The following is a 9,546-nucleotide window of genomic DNA, read 5'->3' as shown; positions in this document are numbered from 1 at the left end:
GGCAACAAGGGTTAAGTGATTTGCCCAGGGTCACATAGCTACTAAGTGTCAAGTGTCTAAGATCATATTTGAACTCAGGTCCTCCTGAATTCAGGTATGGTGCTTTATCCACTGCACCACCTAGCTGCCCCAAATGAAATGTTTAATAAATGTAATTGCACAGTATTATCTGTTCAACTGTAGCATAATAAAATAAATGTACTTATTCAACTCTGGCTTTTGAAAACTAAGGCTACTCCCACAGTTTCTTGGTGTTAACACTTTATTTTCCTAGACTTCAGGGTTTATACATGCAAAAATGAATGGAATAGAACGGAACTCAATTCTTTTACGTATATAAAAGAAAGATAGTTTTATAAACATTTTAAGATACCTCAAAACAGTGTATTTTAGAGACCAAGGAGTATTTCCATTATTCAGCTTTCTGATAGCTATATACTGTTACCAGACCACAAGAGTGTTAGTGAGCTAACATTAGATTACAATGTTGGACATATATTAAGGATATTATTTCTCCCTCCCTAAAATAAAACCAAAGTTAAACTACAATGATTACTAGTTCTTGCTTGAATGTCTAAGGTATCACAGTACTGATTATACTCAGAAGGGGAAAGAAACCTAAACTTCCCCATAAATAGCAAGTTCATGCCATACATTTTTTTAAAAAGTGATTTAACAAAAATAAAGAAACATATCTGAAAATATACATCAGAGGGAATGAAGACATCAAGTATTTTCTCAACACCTTATACAAAATAACTTATTCGGACTAGTCTAGGAAACATGCTATAGTTCCATGTATTGGAATGCTTTAGTCCACTTCTTCCATGCGCGATGTGTCATCATCTCCTTCAAGAGGAGGCATTTCCTCAGTAATAGCTGCATTGGTTTCTTCAGTAGTTGAATCATCTTCATCAATTCCTAGTTAAAGACCAAAAAAAGCCACAATTTTATAACTTGTTAGCCTAGTTCAAATATAGCTTTTAAACATTTTAAACTTTTTCTTTTAAAATGTTTCATAATCCATTCCCCCTCAAGCCTTATCAACCTACCAAGACCAAGCTTGATCATCCTGTAGATCCGGTTGGCATGTGTCTGGGGATCTTCCAAACTGAACCCAGAAGACAGCAGTGCAGTCTCATACAATAAGATGACCAGATCTTTGACTGATTTATCATTCTTGTCAGCCTCTGCCTTTTGCCGTAGAGTTTCAATAATGGAATGGTCAGGGTTTATCTCCAAATGTTTCTTTGCTGCCATGTAACCCATCGTTGAGTTGTCTCTTAGTGCCTGAGCCTTCATTATTCTTTCCATGTTTGCCGTCCAGCCATATGTGCTTGTGACAATGCAGCATGGGGAAGTAACCAACCGGTTTGATACAACTACCTGAAGGTAAATTTGTTTTTATTAAAAAAAAGCAAAAAAAAAAACAAAAAAAAACAACCCCACATTAATAGGTTGGTTTTAATGATTGATTACATTACACAATTTATGACTCGATTTAAGTTCTTCCAACAATCTTCTCAAAAGTTAAGGTGATGGCCCCAAAACACAGAAAACCATACCTTTTCAACTTTCTTTTCTAGGATATCTTTCATAATTTTGCAAAGATTTTCAAACTTTGCCTTTTTTTCCTCCTGTTTCTTTTTTTCATCTTCATCTTCTGGAAGTTCCAAACCTTCTTTGGTTACAGACACTAAAGTCTTGCCCTCAAATTCCTTTAGCTGTTGCACACAATATTCATCAATAGGTTCAATCATATATATCACTTCTAAACCATGCTTCCGAAGACGCTCAACAAAAGCTGAATTAGCCACTTGGTCCTTGGTTTCACCTGAAAAAGCAAATTTATAAGTAACACAACATTCTCTCCCATGGATGTATTTATTTCATTGCCCATGTTCTAATTTTTTTTTACAATCTCAAAATTTCAAGACCTCGTTAAGGCATCCAAACTTTCTCAAAGAGATCCTCCTCCCCTACTAGCCTTTAATTTTAGTCCAAACTGTCTTAATCCCAATCTAGCATATCAGTAATGCTCATTAAGGTTACAGCATTTAGATTTAAGAATGTCTTTAAAATCAGTCCAAAAATTGAATTGTACAGTATTCTTATTCAATGCAATGTTCAAATGAAGACAATCTCTTTTCCAAAGCCACTCAAGTGAAAAAGAATTTACTGGGAGTGAATGTTGCCAAAGCATTAATTATGAAGGCAAATATGAAGTTATTTTATAGTAACATTAATATGAATTACCAGTAATATAATAGATATGCTTCTGGTTCTCCTTCATCCTCGTGCAATAATCCTTAAGAGAAACCATCTCATCACCAGAAGCAGAAGTATAGTATCTCAGCAATTCTGAAAGTTTCTTTCGGTTCTGGGAGTCTTCATGTATTCCAAGCTGGAAAAAAAGCAAAAAGTACTTGAGAATCTTCCAAGTTTAACAGCAGAAAGAATAAGTTGATCAAAACTTAACCAACCTTAATGTTTTTAGAAAACTGCTCATAAAACTTTTTGTAATTCTCTTTATCCTCTGCTAGTTCAGTGAAGAGTTCCAAGCACTTTTTGACCAAATTCTTCCTAATCACTTTCAGAATCTTGCTTTGCTGCAGCATTTCACGTGAAATATTCAGAGGAAGATCTTCAGAATCCACCACACCTCTGATGAAATCTGAAAACAATTTGAAATGGACTTTAAATACAAAGTACTGAGTTCGATAAACACATGAAAAGATGTCCTTTAAACATGTGGAAGAGCTACCTCTCCTCCCTTATTTAAAATGAGGAAAAGTAGCTAGCACAATAAAACACTGGGCCTGTAGTCAGAAAACCTCAAATCCAATGTCAGATATTTTAGAGACTCCAAGGCAAGTAACTACCTTGGATCTGCCTCACAGTGTCTTTAATTGTCCTAGGTGGTTAATCTACCTCACAGGGTTGTTATGAGGATCAAATGAGATTTTTATAAAGTGCACACCAACTGGTACCAGGCAAGCATTATTTAAATGTTTCTTTCCTTCCCCCTCCTACTTACTCAGATATTCAGGGATCAGCTCTTCACAGTTATCCATGATGAAAACCCTGCGCACATACAATTTGATGTTATTCTTTTTCTTCCTATTTTCAAACAGGTCAAAGGGGGCACGTCTTGGAACAAAGAGAAGGGCTCGGAATTCCAACTGTCCTTCCACTGAGAAGTGCTGTAATAAAAAGCTTCATTAAAATCTATACGCGAGCAGATTAAGACAAAGATCTTTCAAAGCTAATTTCTCCATTGCTCTTTGTAGTGTAAACAAAGATGTTAACTTGATTGAATCTTAAGATGTAGCCAACTGAATTTTCAAAATCCAAAATACTATATACAAACTATTCACTGTATACAAAAGGCAATAGTAATTAAAAAAAAAACCACCAAGTGCCTATTACACTTCCTCCTGGTACAAATTTACTACGTGAAACTTACTTTCACAGCTAAATGATCTTCCCAGTCATTGGTCAAGCTCTTATAGAATTCGCCATATTCTTCATTAGTGATATCATCAGGATTTCTGGTCCAAATTGGCTTTGTTTTGTTAAGCTCTTCTTGATCAATGTATTTTTCTTTAATCTTCTTCTTTTTCTTCTTGTCACCATCCTTCTTTTCTTCTTCTTCATCGGAGCCAACATCTTCTATCTCTGGCTTATCCTCAGACTCCTTTTCTTCTTTTTCCTTCTCCTGTTTCTCTTCTTTTTCCTCTGCTTCATCATCACTGACTTCTTTATCCCGTTCTTTTTCCACCTTCAAAAAGAAAGTACAAGTCATTTCAAAGCTTGTATTAAAAAATGAATACAGCATTTAGGGAGCTTGTCAATCAAATACAGAAATAAAGTGGCTCAACACTTGCATTATAAATTTTTAATAAATCTATTTTCTAACAGCCCCAGGTCCATTTACAGATGTTATCTGAACACACTATAGCCTAAGGACAAATTAGCTACAAGACTCAATAAGAGTTTTAAAAAGAGCTACCATATTATGTAAATATTACAATAGTTCTAGCTATTTCTTATACATGTAGCCATCAAAATAATTTTTAACAAAATACATCTCCCTTCCCAACTTCTGCATTAGCTAGCAACAATCTAGGCATATAGTTAAGAGGATGAGCTCAGTTCAGAATCACAGGATTTTCCACTTACAAAAAGCGTAATTGGATAGCCAATAAATTGAGAGTGCTTCTTCACAATTTCCTTTATTCTTCTTTCCTCCAAGTACTCAGTTTGGTCCTCTTTCAGATGCAGAATCACCTTTGTTCCACGGCCCATTGGTTCACCTTGAAGAGAATACATGTGGGGGGGATGTGTTAAAACTTTATCGAATAACTACAAAATTTCTAATAAAGGTTTCCTCCTCAATTTATATTTATAATGATAAGCAGCAATGCCACATTTACAATAAAGTACTGTAAAGTTCTTTTTTTAAATTTTATTTTTTAGCAAGGCAATTGGGGTTAAGTGACTTGCCCAGGGTCACACAGCTAGTGTTAAGTGTCTGAGGCCGGTTTGAACTCAGGTACTCCTGACTCCAGGGCCCGTGCTCTATCCACTGCGCCATCTAGCTGCCCCTAGGTAGTTCTTTTAAGAGTAATTATACTTGTCATTGTTGGGCATATAGCCAATCCTTTCACATTATCCAACTACCCTGGTTTTATTTCTATGGCCACCATTCATAGGAGCCAGAAAGAAATTTCAAAATATACCTGGTCCAACCAAGCCCCTCATATCACAGATGAAAATAACAAGATCCAGAAAATTTGCCCATGGTCATAATTAAAGGTAGGATTCTGATCCCCTCTTTCCACTGTTACCAAAATGCTTTCCCTCTGCATAAAGAGAATCTGACCTGTTTTGAAATTGCCTTAATTTTACAAAATAAAAATGAACTTTCATCAAGTACATACCTACATCAGTCCTAACCGTGAATGACCCTCCGGCTGAAGACTCCCAGGCATACTGCTCATCATCATTATGTTTAGTGATCACGGTCACCTTCTCAGCAACCAGATAGGCAGAATAAAAGCCAACACCAAACTGACCAATCATAGAGATATCTGCACCGGCCTGTAATGCTTCCATAAAAGCTTTGGTTCCAGACTTTGCTATTGTACCAAGATTGTTGATTAAATCAGCTTTGGTCATTCCAATACCAGTATCCACAATGGTAAGGGTGCGATCATCTTTGTTTGGAATGATGCTAATGTTCAGCTCTTTCCCAGAGTCTAGTTTACTTGGATCTGTCAGACTCTCATATCTAATTTTGTCCAGAGCCTATCAAGAAAAACATGTTTAAAAATTTAAACTTTTAATTTAAATAGCTATGCTGGAACTAAATCTAATTTCAATAATAGAAAAGAAAAAAAAAACTTACATCAGATGAATTTGAAATTAGCTCTCTCAGAAAGATCTCTTTATTAGAGTAGAACGTATTAATGATTAAAGACATCAACTGAGCAATTTCTGCCTGAAAGGCAAAAGTCTCCACTTCCTCCTCCTCCATTGGTTGGTCCTGGGTCTGCGTTTCCTCAGGCATCTATAAAACATTATTATCAAACATTACCAATATCTATGTTTATTAAAGAATTGTAAATTCAGTAACAGATTAATGTTATTAAAAACAGGACCATGGTAGAAAATAAAATGAGACCAATTCATTTGGAGTCAAGTCATTATGAGCCTTAATTCATGCTTCAAGGGGAACATTTTAAAACAGGGGACACAGCCCGATCCAATTGCATCTCATCCTTTAATTATTTAAGAGACTGCCACCTCTCCAGCCAGATTAACGCTAGGAGGCTCAACTCATTAAGAGGATAACCCGTCCTCTACAAAGGAAGCTAGGGCAAAGGAATAAGACAGAAACCTTGCATTTTCAAATGATGGTAAAGAATTCACTGCAATTCAATTCCTACACATTAAGTGCCTAATGCACTTGTTAATTAGGCTCTGGGGATAGATAGGAAAAGGTTAACACTAAGTTCCACCATTTCATAAAGCTTACATTATATGGGGGTGGGGGCGAAGAAATGAGAAAGCAAATACGTAAAAAAAAAAAAATCATTAAAAAGAAGACCAGCACACCTCCCACAAAGATTTTCTTATCTTTTCTATGGTCCCTCTCCTTAGGTCATTACCAAGGAAATCAAAAGGGGGAGGGGGCAAATCCGCAGTAAAGGTCTCAAATCCCTTATCAACTTATAAAAAGATTGAATTTAGGGGCATTCTCAGCGCCCCCCTCCCCCGCCGGGCTCAGACGCAGGTGCCCCGCCCGACGAGCAGGAGGCCCGCGGGCGGGGGCGGTGACGCGCGCCCCAGCCCCCCCCAACCCCGGGCATCCTCCTCGGGATTTTGGGGAGGGGGGCACCATCCCCACCATTATTCCCCAGGATTTTACTGGGGCGCTCCCCTCCACCTCACGGAAGATAAATGCGGCGGGGAAGGGGGGGGTCAAATGAGATCGGAAGGAAAGGGGGTCCCCAAGACCTGGCCCCGGGGCCCTCCAGCCCAGGAGGAAAGGAAGGGGCCAGGGAGCCGCCTCTCTCCCACCCTCGGCGGCCCCGACCCCAACCTCGCGGCCGGGGCCGCTTTCTGCCGCCTCCTCCCCGAGCCCGAGCCCCGGCTGCAGGATGGGCGAATGTGCCCACGCCCAGGTCCATGTTCTGAGAGCTGAGGCCCGCAGGGGTTTTACCTTGGCAGAGAGAGCGGGAGCCCGAAGGCTTCAGCTGGCAGCAAGACGAAAGAAGAGCAAACTGGCGCGCGGCCGCCCCCGCCCGCCCCTTATATAGAGTCGGGCACTCCCCGCCTCAGCAGCGCCTTTTCCAGAAGCCTCCGGAACCTTCCGGAAGAGAGTTCTCGAGCCCTCCCCAACCGCCGCGGCCCTGCGCGTGCGCACAAGCGCGCGGCCCCCGCCCCGCAGGGAGGTTCCACCTTTTCTCCGCCCAGACCCTAGTTCTTTCTATCTCCTCCTTCTCCCTCTCCCTCTCCCGCTCCCTTTTCCTCTTCCCTCCCCTCCCCCACTGCGGGCTACGGAGGAGGAGGTGAAGGGATGCTGGGCTGGAGTGGGGGTGGGGGGTGCGCAGGCTTAGCGTGATCCCATTCCAGCCCCCCCCACCTCGTTCTCTGCGGCCCACTCAACCAACCCCCAACTGACTGCACGCTGGCGCGAGGACCGCTGCCCGGCCACGGGGAGGGGGGCAGGGGCGCGTGTGCGCGCGTGGCGAGCGGGGGCGAGCAACGGCCTCCTTCCTGAGACTGCCACTGCCTTAGTCGGGCCCCCAGCTGGGGTCTTACGCCGTTGCCATGGCCTCCCAGCAAATCGTCTTGCCTTTTTCCCCCTACCTCTCCAGCGCTGGTGTCAGATTAATCTTCCTCCTACGCAGCTAGTCTTGGTCCCGCCTCAGCTCACAAATTGTTAATAGATTCAAAGCTGGAAAGAACCTTGGATGTTTGGCCTCTAGGCTCCTCCTCCCCGCCCCCACCCCATTTTACAGAGGAAGAAACTGAGGCCTAGAAAAAGGAATTCACTTACCCAAGGCTATCTGGTTTTAAACCCCAAGTCCGCGGTCTCAAATCCAGTGTTTTTCGCACAGCACCAATATATATATACAATTGAAATCCTTCTGTCTCCTTTTGCTCACTCTTCTTCCTCCTCCCCTCCTTTAAACATGGGTGTTGCACAGGGTTGTATCTCGATACACTCTCAGGGAGTATCTGACCCACTCCCGGGCCTTCAATTATCACCTTCATGCAGTTGACCTCCCAAGTTTATATGTCCACCCCCATCTTTCCCCAGAACCCCATTTCCAGCAGATGAATATTTCCACTTGGATGCCTGGCTGGCATCTCAAACAACATGTCTAATTTTTTATAAACACAAATCATTTTTTAAAAATTATTTTAAATATTCTTCTGAGTTCCAGATTCTCTCCCTCCCTACCTCCACCCATTGAGAAGGCACATTATATCAATTGTTCATATGAAATGATGTAAAATATTTCCATATTAACCATATCGAAAAAAAAAGCAAGAAAGTTATACTTCAATTTGCTCTCAGTTTATCAATTCCCTCTCTGGAGGTGCATAGCATTTTTTCATCATGAGTTCTTTGGAATTGTCTTGGTTCATAGTATTGATCAGAGTAGGCAAATATTTCACAGTTGATCATCGTTACAACATTGCTCTTACTGTGGACAATGATTTCCCAGTTCTTCATTTTGCATCAGTTCACTTAGGTCTTGCCATGTTTTTCTGAAACCATTTCTCACAACACAATAGTATTTCATCACAATCATAAACCACAATTTGTTCAGTGGAGCGTCCCCCTAATTTCCAATTCTCTGTCACTACGAAAAGAGCTACTATAATTTTTGTACATACAGGTCTTTTTCCTTCTTTGATCTCTTTGAGATCCAGACCTAGTAGTGGTATTGCTAGATTAAAAAGTATGGGCAGTTTTATAGCCCTTTGGGCATAGTTCCAGATTGTTCTCCAGAATGGTTGGACCAGCTCAGCACTCTACCAACTGTTCATTAATTTACCTAATTTCCCTCAGGCCCTCCAGCATTTGTCATTTCTGATAGGTATGAAATGGTACCACAGAGTTGTTTTAATTAGTATTTTTCTAATCAATAGTGATTTAAAACATTTTTATATGGCTATAGATCTGATTTCTTCTTCTGAAAACAGCTTTTTCATGTCCTTTGACCGGTTATCAATTGGGTAATGGCTCAGTTCTCTTTATATTTCTTTATCAAAGAAACTTGATATAAATTGTTTTGCTATCACTTCATTGTTTATAGTACCTTTTAGCAAAATGAAGTTTCCCTGATTATTTCTTTTAATTAGGTCTATTTTGCTTTTGTTTTAAGATCATGATTGCTACCCCTTCCTTATTTACTTCAATTAAAGCATAAAAAATTCTGTTCCAGCCCTCTATTTTGAATATGTGTCTTTCTGTTTCAACTGTGTCTCTTGTACACAATATAATGTTGGATACTGCTCTCTGGTCCATTTGGCTATCAGTTTTGTTTTATGGGTTAGCTCATCCCATTCACATTCACAGTTATGATCACTGTGTATTTTCCTCCATCCTATTTCCTTCTGTTTATCCTTTTCTTTCTTTTTATCATGTCCTTTCTCAAGTCTGTTTTGTTTCTGACCACTGCCTCCCTTAATCTGCCCTCCTTTTTTATCATCCCCTTTCCCATATGTCTTATCCCCTTCCTCTCCTATTTCCCTATTGGATAAGTTATATTTATATATACAATTGAGTGTGTGTGTGTACACACATATATGCAATATATGTATATACACACTATATATATTCTATCTATCATCTTCCCTCTTTGAACCAATTCTGATGAGAGTGAGGTTCAGGTATTCCCCACCCCCTAATTTTCCCCTGCATTATAAAAGGTCTTCCTTGTGCCCCTTTTATGTAAATTTTCCCCATCCTACTTCTTCCTTCTCCATTCTCTCTGTGCATCCCTCTTTCTCACCCCTACCTTT

At 40.2% G+C, this 9,546-nt stretch overlaps 1 protein-coding gene across 3 annotated transcripts; it reads right to left on the bottom strand.

Annotated features, from left to right (window-relative positions):
- Positions 1-244: 244 nt before the first annotated feature.
- On the bottom strand, positions 245-7,586 carry HSP90AA1 (heat shock protein 90 alpha family class A member 1). Of its 3 annotated transcripts, none has more exons than XM_043983214.1 (11): positions 7,568-7,586; positions 5,411-5,572; positions 4,944-5,310; positions 4,183-4,316; positions 3,467-3,781; positions 3,038-3,203; positions 2,484-2,674; positions 2,257-2,404; positions 1,566-1,834; positions 1,053-1,386; positions 245-921 (listed from the first exon to the last, which is right to left on the bottom strand). In XM_043983214.1, the coding sequence occupies exons 2-11, from the start codon at positions 5,570-5,572 to the stop codon at positions 812-814; spliced, it is 2,196 nt and encodes a 731-aa protein (XP_043839149.1). In that variant the 5' UTR covers positions 7,568-7,586; the 3' UTR covers positions 245-811. The 3 variants fall into 3 exon arrangements, with proteins under 3 accessions (XP_043839149.1, XP_043839151.1, XP_043839148.1); XM_043983216.1 differs by lacking the exon at positions 7,568-7,586 and adding an exon at positions 7,378-7,396; XM_043983213.1 differs by lacking the exon at positions 7,568-7,586 and adding an exon at positions 6,728-6,885.
- Between the last annotated feature and the right edge of the window lie 1,960 nt (positions 7,587-9,546).

This window comes from Dromiciops gliroides, chromosome 2 (assembly GCF_019393635.1).
Source record: "Dromiciops gliroides isolate mDroGli1 chromosome 2, mDroGli1.pri, whole genome shotgun sequence".
NCBI lineage: Eukaryota > Metazoa > Chordata > Mammalia > Microbiotheria > Microbiotheriidae > Dromiciops > Dromiciops gliroides.
The sequence above is the reverse complement of the archived record's forward strand: the minus strand, read 5'-3'. Positions and strand labels throughout refer to the sequence as shown.

Excerpts from the sequence above, each read along its gene's own strand:
- HSP90AA1 (XM_043983214.1), bottom strand. The coding sequence starts at position 5,572 with ATGCCTGAGGAAACGCAGACCCAGGACCAACCAATGGAGGAGGAGGAA. Across the intron at positions 5,311-5,410 it reads TAATTTCAAATTCATCTGAT|GCTCTGGACAAAATTAGATA; the intron begins GTAAGTTTTTTT and ends TTTTCTTGATAG. Across the intron at positions 4,317-4,943 it reads CACGGTTAGGACTGATGTAG|GTGAACCAATGGGCCGTGGA; the intron begins GTATGTACTTGA and ends ATTCTCTTCAAG.